At 38.6% G+C, this 25,596-nt stretch overlaps 1 protein-coding gene across 2 annotated transcripts in view; it reads left to right on the forward strand.

The window, feature by feature from the left end:
• Positions 1-25,133, forward strand: part of LOC126234258 (uncharacterized) — a 154,276-nt gene extending 129,143 nt beyond the window's left edge. The window contains exon 9 of one of the 2 annotated variants that reach the window (XM_049942950.1): positions 24,343-25,133. In XM_049942950.1, the coding sequence (XP_049798907.1) occupies positions 24,343-24,466 (124 nt within the window). In that variant the 3' untranslated portion in view covers positions 24,467-25,133. The remainder of the gene's footprint in view (positions 1-24,342) is intronic. The other variant, XM_049942951.1, reaches the window with a different exon arrangement.
• The last annotated feature ends 463 nt before the right edge of the window (positions 25,134-25,596 follow it).

Below are 25,596 nucleotides of genomic sequence, written 5' to 3' on the forward strand. Positions count from 1 at the left end.
TTCACTATGCCATCTGAGCCCATTGTGGCTGTCTTCTGCAATGACGGTCGTCCAATTGCAATCTGTATTAGGACTTCTTGGCAAGTTGTTATTGCTATTGTGACACTATAGATGTTCCTCATGTTGTTTGCAATGGCTGCGGCTTTCTCTCATGTCCATGTTATTGTCCTGGCATTCTGAATTTGGTACACACCTTTCAGGTGCAGTTCCTGCGGCATCAGGCTGCTGTTGTAGTTTGCATCTTATGTCCACCACACTGCAGCAGACTCTCGTGGCAGTAGCTGCTGTCTGCTCCCATGTTGCGTGGTGCCTAAGGTTTCAGGTGGTTGATGTTGCCTATCTTGTCCATGACAGTTGGAAGTAGTTGTCGCCTGGAGCTCCATGGGAAATCTAATGCTATTAATTACACCTCCAGCTGTCCGAGGTTCATTACTGCAGAAGGGAACTTTCTTCCTGTGTTTCTGTAGTAGCTCCAGAGCTGGGTTCTGCGCCACACTGAGTTGGTATCCTGCTTCTTGGTTGATCAGATTCTCTGCTATATTGTTTGCAATAGATTTAACACAATTTAATCTGTGTTTAAGTTGAAGGCAATGTTCTGCTATTGCTGATTTAGTGGTCTGCCCTACCCTCCCTCCTCCATGTCCCTGTATGCTCGCACAAGTAGCACTTTGGTTTCCCACCCCTAACCCAATATCCCTCACCCTCCCTGCCTCCGCCTCGTCCTTACCTCCATCGCGCTCAGTTGCTTGCAGTCTGTCCTCTATGGCAAGAGATGGTAGTCATGTGTGTACGAGTTGTATTTATGTTAATGTTAGTGTGTGTTGTCTACTTGAGAAGAAGAGCTTTTAGCTGAAAGCTTACTCGGTTGGCAGTCTTATTTGTTGTTCCTGTCTGCAACTCAATATCTCCACTATACGGTGAGTAGCAATCTACCCTTTTCATAATAAATATATTAGTATGATATAACACTGTTTATAGATCAGCCAACACTGATCTTGTTCTGAAAAATGCAAAGAAAACAAAACAGGAAAGCGCTTGAGAAAACAGTACAAAATTTGTTATTCAGAAGTAAGTTGGGGGGGGGGGGGGCAGGGAGGGGGGGCGGCTTTCAATGTGTAGTCAACCTAGTCTGGAAATCCTAGCTCGTTTCTAGAGTTGTAAATGCCCTTTAGTTTTTTGTTGCTTTTAGTATTATTTAAGCAGAGAGTGTATCCAGTATTATTTTTTACAGCAGAACGTGTATATGTTTATTTCTTTCTTTTTGTAGAATATATTTTTTAACCCTTTAATTGCTTGTGATGTGTGTGTGTCTATATATATATGTCACATTCTTGTGTGTGCCCTATGCTAATGACTTTCATGTGCGGTAGAACTCAAATGTGCCGGTTGTGGTTGTGCAAATTTAAGTTATGTATGTTCGTGAACTGTGGGAAAACAGGATCAGAAGAGAATCGAAGCATTTGAGATGTGGTGCTACAGACGAGTGTTGAAAATTAGGTGGACTGATAAGTTAAGGAATGAGGAGGTTCTGTGCAGAATCGGGGAGGAAAGGAATATGTGGAAAATACCGACAAGGAGAAGGTATAGGATGATAGGACATCTGTTAAGACATCAGGGAATGACTTCCATGGTACTAGAGGGAGCTGTAGGGAACAAAAACTGTGGAGGAAGACATATATTGGAATACATCCAGCAAATAATTAAGGACATAGGTTGCAAGTGCTGCTCTGAGATGAAAAGTTTGCCACAGTAGAGGAATTCGTGGCAGGCCGTATCAAACCAGTCAGAAGACTGATAGCTTAAAAAACATTGTTGAACAATGGAAACATGTTGACTCTATGTGTGAATAACGTTTTTGTTACACTAGGTCGATGATTGTTTCCGAAAACACCGTTATCGAGGTGAATGGTGGCTTGAAACGTGCAGAGCGTAACGGACACAGGCTGGTGGGAGCGTTATTATGCAATGGGAGACATTCTTCTGCACTTGCATGGAGCCTGTGGTACTAATCAACGATACGCCGTCAGCTGTGAACCACCCGCATCGCTTCATGATTGATATCTTCCGCAACAATTATGTCATCTTTCAGCTGTATAATTGTCCTTGTCTTGGAGCCAGAACTACGCTACAATGGTTTGAGGAGCATTACAGTGACCTCATGTTCATGTCTCAGCGACTATATTTGCCTATGTAAATCCTATGAAACTCATTTGGGTTGTTATCAGGCGCCATCACCGCACATACGTACAAGCGACCTGGTATTTACATGAATTACTTGACCTGTGTGTAGACATCGAATGTGACATATCTCCACAAACCTCCCAACAAACTGCCAGATCCCTGATATGCAGAATCAGTGATGTACTTCGTTCCAAATATGGACAAAGAATCTGTTAAGCAGGTGGTCATAATGTTTTCGCTCATCAGTGAAGATGGTAAGAGTTAATTTCTTGTTTGCAAACCACTTAAGCAGGTGGTCATAATGTTTTCGCTCATCAGTGAAGATGGTAAGAGTTAATTTCTTGTTTGCAAACCACTTCTCTTTGTAGGATTACATTGCAAGAACGTGTGAGGGACAAACAAAGATGTGCAAGTAGGAACATAGAGAGGTTACTTATAAGTAATGACATAGAGGATGGCTATAATTTTCCTTACACAGATGCAATAACTGATGCAGTAACTAGTGAAGGTTACTTAGAAAAAATGAACAAAATAGTAACAACAGTCGTGGAACTTTGTGTGGAAAGGGGACACACACTGTTAAGTTTATTTCACCTTAACAAAGCCCCTATCTTCAATGCTCCTGACTAAAACCACAAAACTAACCATCTGTAAAACATTGATCAGACCAGTCTCTGAAATATGGGCTTTGACAGCAAAGGATACTGAATCACTGAATGAATTCGAGAGAAGGATACTCAGGAGAATCATCAGTCCAATTTGCGAAAGGGAAAGACGGAGGAGGAGATATAACTATGAGTTGTGTGCTATGTACAAATATCAGACTGTTAGAACAATTGTGAAGTCATCTAGGTGAGGTGGGCTGAACACATGGCATGGATGAATGATACAGAAATACTAAAAAGGATATTACAATGAAAGCCAGGTGGACAGAGTGGATGTGGTCGATCAGAAACTAGATGGGAGGATGGAGTCATAGAAGACTTTTGGATGATGAGTTACAGGAATTGGAAAATAATAGCAAGGGTCTGGGATAAATGGAAGGAGATAGTTGAAGAGGCCAAGATTCATTATCAGTTGTAGATCTGTAGAAGAAGAAGAAGAAGAAGACGACCATAGGCACTGTATGTTGGTAACTGATAACAGAAGTCTGCATCTCTTCCAATACCTTCATGACATAAAAACTAATGCATTAGGAACAGTTCGCATGAATAGAAAAACTCAAATATCACAGAGACGAGAACTGTAAATCATTTCAATGAGAATGCTCATGACATTGAAATGGTGCAACATACGAGACTCGTACATGTTGTCCCCATTTTTGTAATTACTCTGAAATGACATCAACGAGAAAAACTGACTGCCAAAGCAATCTTGAAAAATTGAAAGCAATACACGTCGGACTACAGTCGATCAGTCTGAGCAGTAAACAAGTGGGGACATAATACTAGGTGCGTATAAAAGTGCAAAACAGAGTGTTAAAAGAAACATGAGATTGTAAAGGAAATTATTTCTCTGTACAGTAGGACTTCTGAAGAGAAGTCAACCTGGAGATGATGTGCCATTGGCAATAATAAAACCAAGAGGAAGGAATTGCGGTATTGTTTGATTAGTCTGATATGGGAATATATTTTATTCCCTACTTTAAACTGATGTATACCCTTCACTGTAATGTTTTGTTATGTCAGCAACCAAATAAACTGATTTTGTGGATAATAATTTAATACAGCAGATGCGCTGTTCTGTGCAGTATAAATTGCTGACACAGCACAGCTGGGTCTGTCATGAGGTGAGGCACGTCCCACAGAGGTGATGTTCTGTTTGCACAAACCAACAGCAAAAGGATTAAAAACATTGATAGTGTTTTAGCCTACTATTTTGGCATTGTGTTGACATGTGTTGCATGTAGTATAAATTCGAAGTATAGAAAGGTCTTGATCGCACAATTCCTTATTGAGCATTAACATTTCAAAATTTCATCATCAGAGTGAAGCTGTGGAAAGAAGCGTACAAGAAAATTAACAATAGCAACAGTAACAAATGTGTACATAAGTATGCATCTGTTGCATTCCAATATACAGAAATTTCAATTAGTATCATACTTACATTAAACTCAAACTTTAGTGCAAAGCTCATGAAAGTGAGTGTGTAGACTGAATGCAATACAAATCTTGTCTTGTGTAGGCATATTTGACAGTGCTGTTGTCTATTTGAATAGAACCAGTGCTAAACTGTGTGTGGCAATCAAGCTATCAAAGAGGTAGATGAAGGCCAATAGGTGGTGCTAGCATTCACCGTAGAAAGTAAGTCAAAGTGTAACCTTACAAACTTCTATCCATTCCGATTAAGTACATGTCAGAACATGGTGAAAAACTTGACAAAATACTTTTATGCTACTTTTATGGAAAAGAAACTCATATACTAACAGCATGAAATGTGTGTCGTTGGGTAACATTGTGACCAATGTTACAGAGATAGTCTTTAGTCAGTAATCAGAACAGAAAATGATTGCAACCAGTAACTGGTGTGGTACAATATACACATAAAACTGATGCAGGCAATAGGTAAAATATAAGCTGTGAAGGAATAAGTTTACAACCATCACTAAATAAAATGCTATATAACTATCACCAAATGTAGTCACACTGCAGTAGATGAATGTGTATTAAATGACAGAACAGGATCATTTAGGTGAACCCAAATTAGTGGCAACAACTTCAAAGAAAAAGAACTATTATCAATAAAAGGGGGATTTTTTATATAATTTTCTAAACTCTGTATTAGATCATATAACTGTCCAGGTGTTATCAGTTTACAACCATGACAAAAAGAAATGTTACATGAGTATGACCAACTGTAATCATTATACTACTCGAACAAACCATGGATGACATACATTATAGCCATTTAGGTAACCCTAAATGAGTGGAAACAATTTGAAATAAAATATTACAATTTTTCCCGTTATTCTATATTAAAAAGGGTAAAGGTATAATGTCAGAAATGTGTGCAACTCAGCTGGAAGTAGGTGCGTGAGGAGATCTGAAAATGTCTTAGTATTTGTGTGTGAGGATGTAAAGTTAGGATAATTGATTGACAAAACACCGGTGCTTATGCAATTGTAATGTTGACATAGTGGTCATACTATTCCGGAATTAATGGATTTTGTTTGGACTTATACGGAATGCATTGCAAACATGTATAATAGTGACAAAAAACCGTGCCTATGCAATTGTAATGTTGACATAGTGACTATTCCAGAATTAGTGGATTTTGTTTGAACTTATATGGAATGCGTTGCAAACATGTATAACAGTATAGAATTGTAGATCTATATATAATAAAATAAGCTCATTGATTTGCTAGTGAAACCCAATCATTCATCTTTTGTAAGGATAATCATGATGTAATATATGTGTATTTATATGATACGAGAAGTTAAATTTTGCTGCACCCATAATGTGGAACGCACGATGAGGAAGCATGGGCGTGTTGCAGTAAAAATGTAAAGTAAGTCAAATGAATAGTATGAAGTACTAATATTGGCAAAATGTAAAGTACAAATGGACTACGCATCGTCTTTAAGTAAAGAAGCTACACAGTGAGGCAGGTACAATATGGTGGAGCCTCTGAGAACAGTGGCTCAATCTCTTGGAGTTTGAGTGATTCTATAGAGGAAGCCTGGCAAGACAGCCACATCAGATCAGCCATGAAATTGTGGTTAACCTTACGAATGATGAACGTTTGGGTTTTGCTAGCAATTCAATGAGCTTGTTTGGTTTTACGATACCGATGGAAGCTGAATAAATGAATTAAAATTTGTGCCATTGCCGTGACTCGAAACCAGATCCCCTTGCTTACTAGGTAGGAATGCTGACCATTATACCACCATAGTACTATGCTGCAGTACATTGCTGCACGGACTACCCAAGTACAATACCCTCTCAAACAGAAACTTCAATTCATGTCTTCAGCTTATTTTCCCCTTAAATCGTCCCTATTGTCAGGGCTCTCTGGCATTGGAGTAGCACCCCAGCGTTGGATGTAATAGGGAAATCCTGTACGTCAGGTGATTAATACATCTTATAATTAAATTTTCCTCAAGACATTGAGGTCTCATCTTTATGTATGACCACTATTTTGACATTACAATTGCACAGGTGTAAGTTTTTTGTCAGCGAAATTATTCTAATTTTATATTCTCAACCACAATATGCGAAGGCATTTTCGGATGTCCTCACGCATGTACTTCCCAACTGAGTTGCCATACATTTTTGATATTATACCTTGACTTTTTAAATATTAAGTAAAAGGAAAAAAATGTTTAATATTTTATTTGAAATTGTTGCCACTCAAAAGTGTCAGTCATCATTTGTCTGACTAGTATAATGATTACAGTTGGTCATTTTCTTTTTGTGATGATTGTAAACTGAGAACCCCTGGACAGTTATATGATCTAGTATTGAGTTAAAAAATTATGTGAAAATTTTTATTGTATGATACTCTTTTTATTTCAAGTTGTTGTCACTAATCTGGGCTCACATAAATGATTCTGTTATGTCATTGTAGTGTGACAACATTTGATGATACTTGTGTAAAAGTTTATTTAGTGATGATAGTAAACTTATTCCTTCACAACCTATGTTTTACTTATTACCAATGTTGGTTTTATGTTTATACTGTACCACACCAGTTACTGGTCGCAATCATCTTCTGTTCTGATTACTGACTAAGGATTATCTCTGTAGCATTGTTCACGATGTTACCTAATGATGCACAGTTCATGCTGTTAGTATATGAGGTTCTTTTCCATAAAGGTAGCATAAATATATTTTGTCAGGTTGTTCGTGAGGTTCCGACATGTACTTAATTGGAATGCATAGGAGTTTGTAGTAAAGTTACACTTTGCTTGGTTTCTATGGTGAACACTAGTGCCACCTACTGGCCTTCATTTACCTCTTTGATAGCTTAATCGCCACCCTCAGTTTGACACTGGTTCTATTCGAATAGGCAGTGGCACTGTCAAATGTGCCTACACGAGGTGAGATTTGTATGGCATTCAGGATGTGCTCACTTTTGTGAACTTCGCATTGAAGTTCGATTTTAATGTAAGTACGATACTAGTTGAAATTTCTGTGTATTGGAATACTTAGATGCATACTTACGTACATATTTGCTATTGTTAGTTTTCTTGTACACTTGATTCCATTGCTTAAGTATGATGGAGAAATTTTTAAATGCATAACACTTAATAAGGAATTGTGTGATCAAGATATTTCTATATTTTGAAGTTGTGCCAAATCTAAATGGTCACCTGCCTCTTCCATTGAGTATTTATCCATCAAGTACTGACATGTAATATAGTTTCAATTTAACTGTATTGTGATTTATTACATATGAAGTTGCAGCAATAGTAACCTTAGCAATTTCCTACTCACTTTCTTACAGACATAACTTATGTGCAATAAATTTATTTCTTGAGCCCATCATGAGGTGATTAATGAGACATGAAAATGACAGTTAATTGAATAAAAACCTAAACTGTAGTATAATGTATTCCAATAAAAAGTTATTATTATCAATAAAAATACCTTTTATTGTGGGAATCGTGTGGCTGTTAGACAACATGATGTATTGAACACCTCAATGCGTGCCTTAGCATCTTTATTAGTTAAAGTGCAAATAAAGTTATTAAATAGTAAAGAAGTAAGGTTTTGTACCAACCTTGTGTTTGCTTAAATAGACGAGATGGAGAGGAGAAGGGTGACACTCAGAAAGGTAGTTTTATGATAACTGTGTGCAAAAACATAAAAAGAACAGTTCTTTTGTACATTGTTCTAAATGACGAACTTGTTAAACTTTTTTGTAAATTGTTGGAGCTATAGGTTGTTTTTTTTTGTTTTTTAGTTACACCTTTATTTTGTATAGGGGACTTTTAAAAATTTTCCCCCAAATATTGCGTTTAGTGTCATGTTTTATAAGATACACAGCAGTTTTGTAAGCGAAAATCTGTGTTCAAGGATTATTCTTTTCAAAATGAATGAGTTCTGCCTTGTCGAAAATGTGTTTAAACCATACACATTCATTTTCTCTTACAAATGAAGATGGTCTTTAACATCTTTCACTTGCTGCCCTTTAATGCCTACATAAGAGACTGGCAGTCTGTGCAGCATAGTTATTGGAGACTTGAAGCTCTCAGCAATTGCAATTCGTTATTGAAATCAATAGTGTTTCATGAACAAATCTAGTGAGTGTTCGGGGGGGGGGGGGGGGGCGATGGGTGGTATTGCAAGGGACAGTCTGTAAAAGTTGTACTGAGCTTCGCTTGGTATGGTTCGCGAGAAGAGGGGAAGAAGCACACAGACTACCGACTACGGGGGGAAGGGGAAAGCAGTTATGGAGGTACTGCTAAGGTAAAAAATGACACATGGAAGTATCATGAAACTCTGAGCAGTGATAACTTCTCAAAACGAATGGAACAAACTATAAAAAATTGACTTACATAGAAATCAATTTTTTTGGACCAGTAGTCTGTTTTGTGCTTTTCTCAGTTTTAATAACCATTTCAAAAACCACCTACTCACCTAGATTGGCCTCTTTGGCTTCTATGAATGGACAATAAATCACACACTTTCCTATGATGTACTGCTTTATAAAGTAGAAAAGCTCCAACAATGACTTATTCATCTGTACTGGTCGCAACACATTTCATGGCATAGTTGCATTTGTTTGCGACAAACTTTTTTGTATTTCGATTGTGCCTGTCGATCCTTTTCCTTATGGTAACTGTTTATGAATTCCATTTCTGATTTTTTGTCATAATGACAGACGTTACTGCAGCTCTGAAAATGGTATACCATTATCGCAACAGGCAAGTGCTGAGGCCATACCGTAATTAAAGCTGAGGGTACTACCTTCCTAATCCTAATTTTTCTACCTTCCTAATCCTGTTTTTTCCCATCCTTGCATCGCCAAAAGGTTTCTAGTGTGAGTGCGATGTTAAACCTTTAGCAAAATATAAAAATAAAAAGACATGAATAAACAACAACAAATCATCCACATTACTTACAGTTATGGGAATTCTAATTCTATTCTTTGTTCCTTCTGCAAGGATTTCTTGATTACATCTTCGTAGAATTTGGATTTATCATTATTTCACAGCTTCTGTTTCTCAGTGGAGATGAGGCTTAGATTATCTATGCAATGTTACATTTAATGTAGCATGATAGAATGTGTGAATCTGGTTCAAGAATTAAAATGACCTCTCGCAAATGCAACTCCCCCCCCCCCCCCCTCTCTCTCTCTCTCACACACACACACACACACACACACACACACACACACACACACACGTGACTGCAGCCTCTGCGTGGCTTCAGCTGCCAGAGGCTGCATTCACGTGTGTGTATCGTCTATTTTCAGCAAAGAAGTTGTTGGCCAAACGCTTATATTGTGACAATCTTTGTGTTGTCCCTATCAGCGACTCAGAATCTCTGCTATATGGTGAGTAGCAACATTCCTTTCATAATATTGTTAAATTCTATCCTGGAGTTTTCATTGCTTGAGAATCTAATTTCTATTTGATTGCTAATATTATCAGTGATTTCGAAGAAAGTTCTCATGTAGCTGTCATTTCAGTCAAGTTGTTGAAATCTCCACTTTCACAGACACGTTAAAAAAAATTATCAATGCTTCTCTATTGTTACCTGCTTATGGATAAGTCTCAAAGTAAAATTCTATTGGATATGAGGTATTGGTGGAAAGTTTCTGGACTTGAAGACCAGAAGTTCATGCATTCTTTTAGGGAAACAAGAAAAGAAAGAAGATAGAGATTTAAGACCACTGGAGAAGACCTTAAGCTGTTTGTTGACTCTAGAGACTGTTGAAGTACCAAATTAATAACATGAGGATAGCTGTGTGTGAGGAAGGCTTCAGGGTACTTTTCTGATACTTTATTTTGTAGACTTAAAAGTGGCCACTTATCACTGACACTCTATTGTATGTCTGGGCAATTAATTTGTCACCACATGTATATCTGTGTTTACATGACAAATAGGGCTTCTGCAGCTCTAGTGATGCTTACATCAGCAGATCCAATGAATCTTTCTGCGACTTTTTTTTTTTTTTTTTTTTTTATATATACAGGAAAGTATCACAACACAGTCAAGAGCTGAGACTCGTTATTGATATGTGATATCTCAACAAGCATGATGGCCAATGGCCACAAAATCTGTTTTCTGAACTACATCGTAGATCTCATTTCTCAATACATTAGCAACTGAAGTTATTTAATAATTCTGAATACTTGCTGAGATTACACAGAAGATTGTAGATGTTGCTGAATGTTCTTTGCTGAATGTTCTTTCAGTGTAGAATCATACTCAGCACTTTCAGTATAGAATCATACTCAGCACTTTCAGTATAGAATCATACTCAGCACTTGCAGTAAGAAATTCGTTTTTATTATGATCTTCGATTGGCAGTTCCTGTTTCCCTAACTATCATACAGCATTAATTAGCCTTTGTAAAATCTCTGTTTTGTTTCTCACTTTTTCATTATGCAGCTCAATTCCAGATCTTCGTTAGTGATAAAAAAAATATCAATTTTAGTAGGAGACAAAGTAAATTTGTTAAATTTGGAAAAAAAAACTATAAATATGTATCTCAGACATGCTGTGTTTTTTTACTGATACAGAACATCGTATCCTTGATGATTACATACAGCTTTTTCATTTGAAAATAGGGAACATGTCCTGCAGTAAAATTTGTTCAGTACATCATACACAGAAAGCCATTCTGCAACTTAATACAGTTCTGTATGGAAATGTCTTTCAAACCCTCCTCCCACACCTTGGACATGTGTAGATGTCCTGAGAGTTAGGTATGGTTGGCCACTATCAATCACATGTTTCTTTTCATTATAAGAAAGTGATGAAAAACAGGTATTTAATAACTGTCTTACTAAGCTTTCACTACCCACTTCCAACCTGATTGCATAAGCAATAATAGACTCGTGTGCAACTCAAAAACAACAATCAACACAAAAAGTGCTAGAAACTGAACCAACACCTGGGACAGGCAAGAGGACTGAGAGCACAAGCATGCATGCACTTTTCCAGGGAATGAAGATATTGAGTCGTTGGAGGCAGATCCAACACCCTGGCGGCTGGCACAGTAGTAGCAGATGACTCTGAACAGTGGAGAGAGTATCTGTAGTATATGGAGCAGTACAATGACTTATAAACACACTATAATGAAACATATATTCAAACAAATGAAATAAAATAATCTACACCACTGCCCATTAAAATTGCTACACCACGTAGATGATGTGCTACAGGTGCTAAATTGAACCGACAGGAAGAAGATGCTGTGATATGCAAACGATTAGCTTTTCAGAGCCTTCACACAAGGTTGGCACCGGTGGCGACACCTACAACGTGCTGACATGAGGAAAGTTTCCAACCGATTTCTCATACACAAACAGCAGTTGACCGGCGTTGCCTGGTGAAACGTTGTTGTGATGCCTCGTGTAAGGAGGAGAAATGCGTACCATCATGTTTCCGACTTTGATAAAGGTCGGATTGTAGCCTATAGCGATTGCGGTTTATCGTATCGCGACATTGCTGCTCGCGTTGGTTGAGATCGAATAACTGTTAGCAGGATATGGAATCGGTGGGTTCAGGAGGGTAATACGGAACGCCGTGCTGGATCCCAACGGCCTCGTATCACTAGCAGTTGAGATGACAGGCGTCTTATTCGCATGGCTGTAACGGATCGTGCAGCCACGTCTCGATCCCTGAGTCAACAGATGGGGACGTTTGCAAGACAACAGCCATCTGCACGAACAGTTCGATGACTTTTGCAGCAGCATAGACTGTCAGCTTGGAGACCATGGCTGCGGTTACTCTTGACGCTGCATCACAGACAGGAGCGCCTGCAATGGTGTACTCAACGACGAACCTGGGTGGACGAATGGCAAAACGTCATTTTTTCGGATGAATACAGGTTCTGTTTACAGATCATGATGGTCGCATCCGTGTTTGGCGACATCGTAGTGAACGCACATTGGAAGCATGTATTCGTCATAGCCATACTGGCGTATCACCCGGCGTGACGGTATGGGATGCCATTGGTTACACGTCTCGATCACCTATTGTTAGCATTTACGGCACTTTGAACAGTGGACGTTACATTTCAGGTGTGTTACGACCCGTTTCCCTACCCTTCATTCGATCCCTGTGAAACCCTACATTTCAGCTGGATAATGCACGACCGCGTGTTGCAGGTCCTGTACAGGACTTTCTGGATACAGAAAATGTTCGACTGCTGCCCTGGCCAGCACTTTCTCCAGATGTCTCACCAATTGAAAACGTCTGGTCAATGGTGGCCGAGCAACTGGCTCGTCACAATACGCCAGTCACTACTCTTGATGAACTGTGGTATCGTGTTGAAGCTGCATGTGCAGCTGTACCTGTACACGCCATCCAAGCTCTGTTTTACTCAATGCCCAGGCGGCCAGAGGTGGTTGTTCTGGGTACTGATTTCTCAGGATCTATGCACCCAAATTGCATGAAAATATACTCACATGTCAGTTCTGGTATAATATATTTGTCCGATGAATACTCGTTTATCATCTGCATTTCTTCTTGGTGTAGCAATTTTAATGGCCAGTGGTGTGTTATTTTTCTTTCAATTTTATTTGGATGTTGACACGTAACTTGCACGCCCTGATAAAACGCCACTGACCAAAAGTAAGGTTACAAGTCTAACGCTCAGAGAATGTACCAGTATAAGAAACCTGTGAACTAAAAACTCATTCCTTTTGGTCACATAACACAAATGACTGAGACAGTGGACCAATCTGAAATTGAAGGTTTCCCTTTGGTTTATAGAAAGGATGAAGGTTTATACATCCAGCTCTTGAAAATGTTGATGGTTTCATCAGCAATCTGCATTTTTGAGCATTGAACCATACAGCATGAAACTTATGTCACAGTCATCAAATGAATTGTTGTCGACAGGAAAAATGTGCTGAATCAAAAGCTTGTATTTTATGTAATCAAAGAACAGCATTTGCCAGATTGTAATGTTGTTATATGGTCATCTACATGAAGCAAAAAGCAACACAACTTTTGATATTTCTTTGGAAGGTAAATAATGAGGTAAGAAATGGTTTAAAAGTGAGACAGCTGTGTTTGGCCTTTCTTGAAAATGTGTTCTGAATGTAATACAAGGAACTCTTGCTATTATTCAGGGCGTATACCCTCTAGGACAACCGGGAAAAACCTGCGAATTTTTTAGCCTGGGAGATAACCCAGGAATTTTTTAGAATTCTGGTAATTTCTCATTGTTTTAGTTTTGAGTTAAATTTTTGTAATTTTGACTGGTAAAAACTGATAATCTAACAAAGAATTTTACTTTAGCCCACTACTGCAGAAGAATACTGCAACAGTAAAACGTAAATGAGAGAAAAACACCAATATAAAATGTAAGTTGCAAAGACAATGCGCCATTTGCAACAACAAAACACAGTGAGCACACAAGTGTCTACTGACAGCAAAATGTGTCAAAGGGTTTAGGACGAAGACTATTCAATACTTCATAACAAAAAACTGTTTTCGATGAGCATGGCATTACAACTGTTTGAATTAAGTTCATTTGAGCAGTTGCCAGTGGGCTCATGTGCTTGCAGAGGGTTGAAGTCATGATGAGCAGCGCCATCTTCTACTTCTTACTTGGAAGTGTGGCTGTTATATGTATAAGCAGTAGCTACAGGCAGCCAGATGCTACCCAGAAAAAATTTTCTGGCACATCCAAGCTACCAGATTCATGCATGCACGGATCAGTCGGGGTTGTAGTGGGGAGTAGTCTCCTAGTGACCCGCATTTACATTTTGTGATTTTGTTGTTCTCTCTTCGTTTACAGCTCTCACGTCAAATGAAACAAAAATGGATTTCTGTGAAATGAATTAATATAAACTAATTACTGAAGACTAAAATATGTTATTAATTCCAGTTTTCTGATTTGATTTTATTTCCTTGTTACTGAAAATTGAGCATTAATTGCTTTGTGGAGCAATGAAGTTATTTTTGTCAGTTTGCTAAAGAAATTTGGCTTGTATTAATCTTTTCCACAGAGGCAGTTAATATATTTGAAAGGAAGTGTTTCATTCCACACTATTAGCTAGTTTCAACAGTTCGCTGAATTTAAACTACATATTTCCATTTTCTGGCACAAATGGCATAGTGTCATAATAAAGAACCAAACACGAGGTAATACAGTAATGTTACTCCTAGAAAATTGGCTTCCCAAGACTCACACTGAAAAGCTTTAGCAGAATTTTACATATCTGCCTTCCTTGAAACACAATGTTTTTTGTTCACAAGAAATGTTTCAACACTTGTCTAGTACCTCCACTAGGCTTGACATTAGTTTTTAATTTGTGTTGTTTACGTCTTAAATTTACAGAACACCATTCTTCAATAATTCATAGACCGACAACATGTAGGGAAGCAGCCTACTCACGCCTTATGAAATTCTCATCAGGCTTTCCATTGTGTGCCAGCCTAGTCCACTGTAACTAGCTCTGATGTCATAAATGTTGCGCAATACTTTTAAAATCAAGTAAATAACCTGAAATGTTTCTAGCATGTCAGGAGTAATACTAAATCAATATGTGTTGAATATCAATTCAATAACTTTTAACCATGAAATTTGGACGTTTTTCTGTAAAAATCACTGGCGCAACAGAAAAGAGCTAGAGACTTAAGAATTTATATTTAGATTCCTTTTTCATAATAATTTAGTAGAAACAGTATTCTGGATCTCGCAAATTAAAATTTTTGTTGAAATTCGTGATTTTCTGGTTTTTGTCTTAGAAATTAAGGAAGCAAGATAGATTAAGTAGGCGATTAAATAAGGCTAGGATGTTTAAATTTAAGTAGAAGGGAGATCCGCTATAATCATAAAGATGTGAGAAGTTTCAATTGAATAACTATAAAACTATAGCGATAGCGTATCTCCAAAGGGCAAGTTCAGAGCTCGTCTACTGCGTGTAGTGTAATTAAATTAATTCTCTCGCCCAAAATATTTGACTTAGCCACGTCAGACTTTTATTATGATTACTTACCTGTGTGCTGATTGCACATTTTAATTGAGAGCTTCATCGGCCATCAGCAAAGGAAGCAATGATTTATTCAATAACTTAAAGTGGTGCATTACTAGCCCAGCGGCTAGACGGGAGAACGGAATGGATTAGACGTTCCCTTAGCCGTCCGCACCGCGGCTTTATACACTCCTGGAAATGGAAAAAAAGAACACATTGACACCGGTTTGTCAGACCCACCATACTTGCTCCGGACACTGCGAGAGGGCTGTACAAGCAATGATCACACGCACGGCACAGCGGACACACCAGGAACCGTGGTGTTGGCCGTCGAATGGCGCTAGCTGCGCAGCATTTGTGCACCGCCGCCGTCAGTGTCAGCCAGTTTGCCGTGGCATACGGAGCTCCATCGCAGTCTTTACCACTGGTAGCATGCCGCGACAGCGTGGACGTGAACCGTATGTGCAGTTGACGGACTTTGAGCGAGGGTGTATAGTGGGCATGCGGGAGGCCGGGTGGACGTACCGCCGAATTGCTCAACGCGTGGGGCGTGCAGTCTCCACAGTACATCGATGTTGTCGCCAGTGGTCGGCGGAAGGTGCACGTGCCCGTCGACCTGGGACCGGACCGCAGCGACGCACGGATGCACGCCAAGACCGTAGGATCCTACGCAGTGCCGTAGGGGACCGCACCGCCACTTCCCAGCAAATTAGGGACACTGTTGCTCCTGGGGTATCGGCAAGGACCATTCGCAACCGTCTCCATGAAGCTGGGCTACGGTCCCACACACCGTTAGGCCGTCTTCCGCTCACGCCCCAACATCGTGCAGCCCGCCTCCAGTGGTGTCGCGACAGGCGTGAATGGAGGGACGAATGGAGACGTGTCGTCTTCAGCGATGAGAGTCGCTTCTGCCTTGGTGCCAATGATGGTCGTATGCGTGTTTGGCGCCGTGCAGGTGAGCGCCACAATCAGGACTGCATACGACCGAGGCACACAAGGCCAACACCCGGCATCATGGTGTGGGGAACGATCTCCTACACTGGCCGTACACCACTGGTGATCGTCGAGGGGACACTGAATAGTGCACGGTACATCCAAACCGTCATCGAACCCATCGTTCTACCATTCCTAGACCGGCAAGGGAACTTGCTGTTCCAACAGGACAATGCACGTCCGCATGTATCCCGTGCCACCCAACGTGCTCTAGAAGGTGTAAGTCAACTACCCTGGCCAGCAAGATGTCCGGATCTGTCCCCCATTGAGCATGTTTGGGACTGGATGAAGCGTCGTCTCACGCGGTCTGCACGTCCAGCACGAACGCTGGTCCAACTGAGGTGCCACGTGGAAATGGCATGGCAAGCCGTTCCACAGGACTACATCCAGCATCTCTACGATCGTCTCCATGGGAGAATAGCAGCCTGCATTGCTGCGAAAGGTGGATATACACTGTACTGGTGCCGACATTGTGCATGCTCTGTTGCCTGTGTCTATGTGCCTGTGGTTCTGTCAGTGTGATCATGTGATGTATCTGACCCCAGAAATGTGTCAATAAAGTTTCCCCTTCCTGGGACAATGAATTCACGGTGTTCTTATTTCAATTTCCAGGAGTGTATATAAGAACGCTGCGCGAGGAAGTAAGGCCCCAGTTCTCTCCAGACGCTGATTAGCGCACCATCTGTGCCGGGAGTCGCGTCGCGTTGGTATCATTGCTATAAACAGCCTTGGATGCCGTAATAAGTTACTCGGTATACGCGTAACCATGAAATCGTTTTCGAGTGAAGTGTTAATTCTGGGATGACTTTAATGATCTATCTTCAGTTTGCGTATGTCGTATTTTTCATGTGCCGCCGCGGGACAAACATTCTACCATTATTTAGCGTGGCGTTTGATGAACATTATCATCAAATCATGGCGAGCATTCACTTAAACATTTAATTTGAACAGTTATAGTCTCATCAGCGCATTAGACTCTGAACTGCTCTGGTAGTTGGATTGTGTGGATTCTTTTTTTTGGTCTGTGATTTTCAGAATATAGTGAACATTTTAGACAGAATCGTTTTTGATTATGAATCCCAGACAATCTCCTAATTCCTCAGAGCTATAAACTGTAGCTATAAGTGTATTTCTCAGATGAAGTGGGCACTAGGAATTTTAATTACAGGCTTCACGTTTTGCTAATCACTTTCTGGTTGCCAATATTGTAGTTAGAGAGCCAGTGTTGAGAACGGCAAACAACAGCATTAAGTAAATAATAGGCACATTTATAATAACAATTATTCCACCCGCCGCCCCACATATGTTGCTAATCGGCCGGGAAATGCATCTACATTACATTCTACATTTAAATAACACCATAAATTCCACCAGCCGCCCCACAATTGGTGCATCGGCCGGGAAATGCATCTTTTCTACATTACACAAAACATTATAAATAACAACATAAATATCCGCCCGCCGCCCCACAAACACGACATGTTTTATCATTGTAACTCCCCACAAAGTTATATATTGCCTCCTGGAGTAGAATATAAACTCCCCGTAAAGCTTTATATTTACTCCTAGAGTAGAATATAAACTGACAATGGCTTCACAAGTAATCTTGTTAATTTTTATACAGTTTGAAAAAGTAATAAAAAGGTTAATTTTCTTAGTTCTTGGTGCATACAAGCAACTTTTTTTATTATTTCTTTTTGTTTTTGCAAAAAATTTGTATTCCGTGATACTAGCTTTTTGCAGTGCTCTTTAGATGTAAACTTCATTGGAAATGTTACATAATAGTATTGTAGAGTATAAATAAGTAAATAAAATCTAAGTTAAAGTCACCAAGTTGCAAAATATTAGGGCACTGTGAGTTGTAAAGTGTAGTTCTGAAACTAATATTTTAACAAGGATTGTATTCTAATTTTGCATTCCTTATCTTGATAGGATATGATAAAGCATTTGCCCTATGTATAGTAACTCCATATGTCCCTTGTGAACTATATGCTGCACTGCTGCATGTGGTCACGTGGTGCCCCACTATGCACAAAATTCAGAACAGAAATGCAACAGGTGTAGGAGTAGAGACAGAAAGTGTATGAGTAGAGATAGATGGTGTATGGGTAGAGCAGATACCAAGCACGGGCTTCCTACTGTAGTGATTCGAGAATTTCTGTGTAAATTCTAGATCCAATCAGCCTTTTACTGTCTCGAACACATGATACTCTAGATACGAGTGTGGGATGGTAAAATCCTACCTACTGTGCATCACATGTTTGTGTGTGCATGTTTAAAGTCAGTCACTAGAAGAAAGTAGACGCGACGGTCAAACAGCACTGACAAGTACTTGTCGGGCAATCCATAGATGTTTTAGAGGAGGAACGATGGAGTTTTTATGCAGCTCTGTGCCTATTGTGTCATTGACTATTGTTATGTGAAGGAAGAACAGTTGAAAAAGTAATCGTGGAAACTCCTAATCCAGCCTTGGTAGAGGCAAGACCTATTTTATGATTCATGTGAAGTAGAGTCATGCTTATTAAGCCAGCTCTGTTATAAATGTAATTAAATTTGTTTCTAATGTTGGACGGAGAAAGTGACTTACTGGAAGTCATATATGTATGTGGAAAGTAAGAATTTTATTCTGTATGGAGTTCATATATACCGTTGGTTAACGAAATGTAAAGTTTGTGTATCTACTTATTTCACAAGTAGAGAGAGAGGCTTAAATATTCCCGTACCCAGCATCATTCTACGGAGATGAAGTCAAGAGAGTTTTCCAGCAGCCAGCCAGCCAGCAAAGAAGATCGGCTATGAATCTCAAGTAAGTCACCTCGTATAAAAGAAGTGGGAAGTTTGTACGTCTATGTCACATTTTAAGTCGGCATCAAAAACGTTAGAACATGGCAGCCTGTGTGAAAGGACCCAAGAAAACGGGAATTGTAAGTCAAAAACTAGAGAAGAAGTTGTTACATGTTGCCCCTAGCAACCAAACATTAACACGACAAGGGATTTACTCTGAGACTTTGGAATGTGTTCAAGTATCTAATGAAGCAAAATTTGAATGAAAAATGGTGAAAGACATGGAAAATTCACAACTATAAAACAGCAAGGAAGATTTCGACACATTTGTCTAAGAAGAAATATGCGTAGAACACTTCAACCGAGAAGATCCAGTGCGGGGAGTATACAGCTCTCGCACATATCGCGGGGACGCTGACGCGGACGCGGAAACCAACCTATATCCGATGTCGCCGGCACCAACGAGACTTCTAAGCCAGCTGAGCATGAAATAAAACTTCATTACTTTAGTGCGAAGTGGTACATACTGTTGAGTGAACTTTTATTGTGTAATTATAGTATTTAAAGTTAGTTTTAAATGCTTACTAGGGCTAAAGCATATAAAAGCATGGACAATATACATCAAATTGAGGACACTCAAGAACCAGCTATGGCTATGAAAGTGAGTAAAGAAGTGCCAGACTGGACTGAGTTGATAAATTTAATTAAAGCTCAGAGTATGCAATCAAATGCTCAGAATGAGACTCTAAGGAAAGAATTAGACTTGGTAAATTCTCAATTAAGTACCCAGAGTGAAGCTTTAAATGCTCATAGTCTTAAGTTAAACTCATTAGAATCGCAATTAAATACCCAGAGTGAAGTTTTGAATGCCCAAAGTGAAACTCTAAATAATCAAATGACAAATCTAGGTTTACTAAATGCCAAAGTAGACTCACAAAGCAAAGAATTTATTAATCTACGTGAAGGCATGGGTGCTCTTAAGACTGAATCTGATGCCTTAAATAGTAGAGTAGAAGTACTGACTAATTCCTTGACCATTCACGTAAATCAAATGTTTACTGACCTTGGTCAGAAACAGAATGACAATTTCAAGATTTATCAAGAAGGTTAGAATTTAAGATTGAGGAAAGATGTAATAATGTGGAATCTGAAATTAATGAAAAGTTAGGATCTTTTGAAAATGTGTTCAATGTTAAGGTGAATGCTGTAAAGCAGGGGTTGAATACTTTGAAAGAGAGTGTAGATAAGAATACAGGTGTCAGTACACGAGTAGATAATGTAGAAAGAAATTTCAAAGAGAAAATAATGAACTCTGATATCATAAATGTAGGTAGTTTGGAGGAACAGTTTGAAGAAATTATAGATCAAAAAGTTATCGAGAGAATTACCTCCGGAAACGTATCACCTATTCTGTCTTCCGAACTTAGTGATACCAGGAAGGGCATAGATGAGTTGTGGAGAGAATTCAAGCTGATCCAGGAGAAATTAGAAAAAAAGGTAACATCACCTAATTTGGTGTTAACTAATGAAGCTGTGACTGATTTACAATGGGGGGGGGGGGGGGCTAATTCAGTGTTGTCTAGACAATTCCTTAAATTTAAGCTGGACGGAGTTGTACAACTGACCCATGTCTTAAAAAGGTTTAACCAAGCATTACCAAAAAAATTGGGAAGATTCTAAGAAAATCGAATTTGCAGGGGGGGGGGGGGGGGTTACCTTCCTTCTAGGGGAAGCCTCAGAAGAGGGAACGGTAAATGTTCAGAATTTTTCCTCGTGGGAGGACTTTCAAAAGAAAGTCTGCCAGTTCCCAAGAATATTACAATAATACTTGGGGTACTATGAGAAAATATTTCGATTGGCATTTAACACGAGCAAAGTATTTAAATAAGCCAATGGAAGAAGAGGCATTGGTACTTATTTTAACTAGACGATTGCCCATGTATGTGAGAAAAGACATCTTATGTAGTGGTTGGAAAACAATAGATGAGTTGTTGTCTCTTGTTGACGCACTCGATGCGATAAGTAAGGACCGCAGCAAAACTTTGCACCAAGGTGAAAGTTCAGCTGATAATTATCAAAAGAAACATCCACATTTAAATGCAGTAAATTCTCAAGAATTTGTACCGAGTAACCTAAGAACACAAAATGGGAATGTAGTACCTTGTTACGGTAACCAACCCGTAATTAGTAGTAATGATGAAAACATTCTTTGACCTGGATCCAGGGCCGGGGCCCAGGTCTTGGAAATACATTAGGAGGCCTAGTTCCATATAAGTATGTTAATTTTACACACAAAATACCCACAAATGAATGGTTGCTACTTGAAGATCCAAGCTTAGCCACTAATAACCCACAGCCTATAATAGCAGGGACAGTGGAAACTTCCGAGGTTAACATATGAGGTATCACTCATCTCAAATGCATTTTTTAACTCGCTGTAGAATAAACAGCACTTACTGTTATTGCCAGTGACTGGAGTGTACATAGTCGGTATAACAGGAACAAAAAGTAAACTTGTGAAATACGAAAGTGAACTGCAGTATTGGAAAAATATTATTTCATCAAACACTATTAATAGTTGAGAATATTAATAGAGATGTATTGTTTGGTTTAGATTGGTTATTACAGTTTAAAGTCATCTTAAGCATTGACGAAATGCTTCTTTGTTTTGGTTGTGGGGACAGTAGATGTTGGACACCATTTGTGACAGATAATTACATTGGAAAACAAACAACTGAGTGTCAGTGTTTACGATTAACAGCTACAGCACAATTGTCGCCAAAGGTCGATACTGTGGCTCAAGGAACACATCGAACTGATATACTACACAAGTTAATGAATCCCAGGTATTAACCGATCAACAAAGGCAAGATTTATTTAAATTTTAATGGAGTATGAAGTAGTGTTTTCTGACTGTCCAGGTAACATCAGCGACTATATCTGTAAGTTCAAAATCAAAGATGACACTCCATTCTTTTGCAAACTGTATCCAATACCGGTGAGTTTGAAGGAAGCAGTTCGGGATGAGATTAACAAAATGGTTGATAATAATATTATAGAACTAAGTTCCAGCATAATGAATAATCCTCTGGTCATGGTAAAGAAAACTACAGGCGGAGTACAGTTAGTTTTAGACACTCGTACATTGAAGCGACATATAGAGACAGAGAGAGACCGACCAATTAACATTGACGAATTGTTATCCAAGTTTGAAAAGGCAAAGTTCTTTAGCATAATGGATTTGACTGCAGGATATTGGCAAATAGAATTACATCCAGAATCCTAAAAGTATACAGCATTTTTGTTTGATGGGAAATCATATCATTTCAATGTATTGCCATTTGGACTTAATATCTCTGTCTGCATTTATACGTGCATTAGATGAAGCACTAGGACTTTGGATCAAGGTGCAAATGATGTGTTTGAAAACGTTAAAAGAGCACTTGTTCAATCACCCATATTACATCAGCCAGTTATGGGCGAACCTTTTAAATTGTCGTTGAAAAAGTAATTGTGAAAACTCCTAATACAGCCTTGGTAGAGGCAAGACCTATTTTATGATTCATGTGAAGTAGAGGAATGGTTATTAAGGCAGCTCTTTTAAAAATGTAATTAAATTTGTTTCTGATGTTGTACGGAGCAAGTGACTCACTGGAAGTCTTATACGTATTTGGAAAGTAAGAATTTTATTCTGTATGGAATTCAAATATACCGTTGGTTAACGAAATGTAAAGTTCGTGTATCTACTTATTTCACAAGTAGAGAGAGAGAGAGGCTTCAATATTCCCGTACCCAGCATCATTCTATGGAGATGAAGTCAAGAGAGTTTTCCAGCAGTCAGCCAGCCAGCAAAGAAGATCGGCTTCGAATCTCTTGTAAGTCACCTCGTACAAAAGAAGTGGGAAGTTTGTACATCTACTTCACGCTTTAAATCGGCATCAAAAACGTTAGACTGTGTCATTGACGTAGCTTCACATGCGCAGTAATGCCTGTCTTCTGGCGCTCTCTGGCAAGTGCTCAAATGAACCTATTTCTAACAGGTTGTGGGGAAATATTGTGAATGGTGATTTCAGAAGCGTTACTTTCAAAGTACTTTTATGCGAGATGAAGTATGTTATGTGTGAGAATGTGTGAAGGATTTCTTAAATCACAGAGTGTTGATTCTCATTCATAACTTAACACTTTGAGGAGTGATTTCCTATAAAAATTCTGGCCCCAGAAGACCAGACATTTAAAATTTTACTAGCTCATTTGTGTTTGATTTATCATAAAGGGTAATACATGCAAAAAAGCACAATCTTTATATGAAAGATTGGCTTTTCTTGTAGCTATACTAATGTATTTTAATTTAAACCATGAACTTTTCGTGCTACTTGGTAGTGATGTTGCTCTTGGCTGACCACATGAGTTGTCCTATGCCATGAATATCTGCTGTCATTGGCTGGTGAGATAACGTAACGTGAGCTATAATTGGCTGACAAAAGTGCATCACAATCTCGATTTAAGTGCTTTGGAGACTAACATGCTATAATACAAAAATATGCAGGGTACATTTTATGTGGACCAAACATCTTTCAAAAATGGGTTATTCCTAAAGAACTGGGAAGTTCTACACTGGTTTATAAAACTTTTACCATTCAAAGGACTGATAAATTTTACAATTCTGAGGAAAAGTATATTGTCACTCAACATGGAGAAAGTGTATTTTCACCTGTAAAAAATACGTAAACCAGGAAAATCTGGTGATTTTTTTCCCCTCATTCATATATATATACCCTGTTATTAAGTATTAACAGATGAACTGTGATATGACTTCACACAGTCATATTGTAACTGTTTCTACTTTTTGTTTCCATAATTCAAAGGCAGGTACCCTTTGAAGTCCTTTTTATAACAAGTTTTTTGCCTTTAAATGTGTAATAGACTCATTCAAACTTTTGCTTGATTTACAGCCCTTCCCTCCACACTTTCCATATTGGTCAGCTATTGCATCTTAAAAGTAAGAAAAAGCAGTATTCTTGAGAAAAGCAGTATTTAAAAGAACATTGCATGAAATCTGTTGGTGCTACAGTAATGCCATTTCCACAGTACATGCAGTGGGTAGCAGAGGGGTGCATTGATGCAATTTACTGGAGGATGGTGTAACTTTATTTAGACTCTTTCTATCCATGTCATCAATTTATGTAATAATTGTCCGTGCTCTGTGTTCTGCACCTTTCCCCTATAGTTATAAATGTTTAACATTTTATTTAGACTTTTGTGTGCCATTCTTCTAGGTTACAGAATTTGGAGGCAGAGGAGGAGATGACTATTGGGGACTCACTAAGTCAGGAATCGCAGCTTAGCTCTTACAGTGCCTCAGGAGGTACTCCAAGAAGTAAGAAGAAAAGAAAAAAGTGATGGCGTTAGCATTATATGAAGCACTAAATAAGTGGCGGATTTGATATTTATTCAGCATTGAGAAAACACTTTGATGATATACTGTGAAATAAAGTGAAATAACCTTTTGGTTGTTACTTTTCATTGTAGCTGCCAGCTATTCATTGTAGCTGCCAGCTTACTTAATGTGGTAATTGTTTGTTTGTAGTTTAACTTTTTGCTGTTATATAAGTGCAGTGCATTGTAAGATATGCTAAAGATAAAGAAATTTATTTATTTTCTGCTGGTAACATGTGGTTTTTTATGTGTTTGCAATATCAGCAATGTGCAGTTACAGCATTGTTTGGCCAAACAGTTCTTTTTAACTCTATCGTACAGTAATTTAATTCATCATTTCATACTGCAGCAGTAGTTTTTATATGCAATTTAGCACTGCATTTATTGCTAGGACACAATAGTCACTGACATTATTCATGATAATTTAAAGTTGCAGTGGCATTTAAGATTAAGCCACTGATTAAGTCACCCTTTAAAAGTATTTCCAATCAACATCTTCAGAATATTTGTAGCAGATTATGAAAAATTGCTCATTTGACATAAGGTCATTTTGCTGTTAATGTTAATCTTCAGTTAACCATATGGAAATCTGTTTCACATCTCATATTCATGGTTATGAATTTGCATGTTCCTTTTTGTGATTTAAGTGTCTGTTTTCACTAACTTAATAGTTTGTGGCACATATGTGGTGTAAATAGTGAGAATATTAAAGTGAATAAATAGACATTTACCAGATGTTCATTGTTTCACTTTCACTGCAGTTCCCAAGGCTCTCTTATGTATTATAAAACCATTTTCGTATTAGTTTGGCAGATCCCACTCCACAGTACTATTCCATAAGGCAAGAAAGATTATACTAATCCAGAATTCACAGTCCATAGTGTTCTGGGATTAAGGTATGGTGATAACTTTTTTAATACCTGTAGACTGGATGTTATTTTGTTGCAGACATGATCAACTTGCTGTTTGCTGGAAAGCCTGTTGTCTATACATAAACCCACAAATTTACACCCCACACTGGTCTTTAGCTGTATCTCATGATTCACAGTATTTTCACAATAGATGGCATACTACTGTGAGAGATGACTACTGCA

This window comes from Schistocerca nitens, chromosome 2 (genome assembly GCF_023898315.1).
Source record: "Schistocerca nitens isolate TAMUIC-IGC-003100 chromosome 2, iqSchNite1.1, whole genome shotgun sequence".
Classification (NCBI taxonomy): Eukaryota; Metazoa; Arthropoda; class Insecta; order Orthoptera; family Acrididae; genus Schistocerca; species Schistocerca nitens.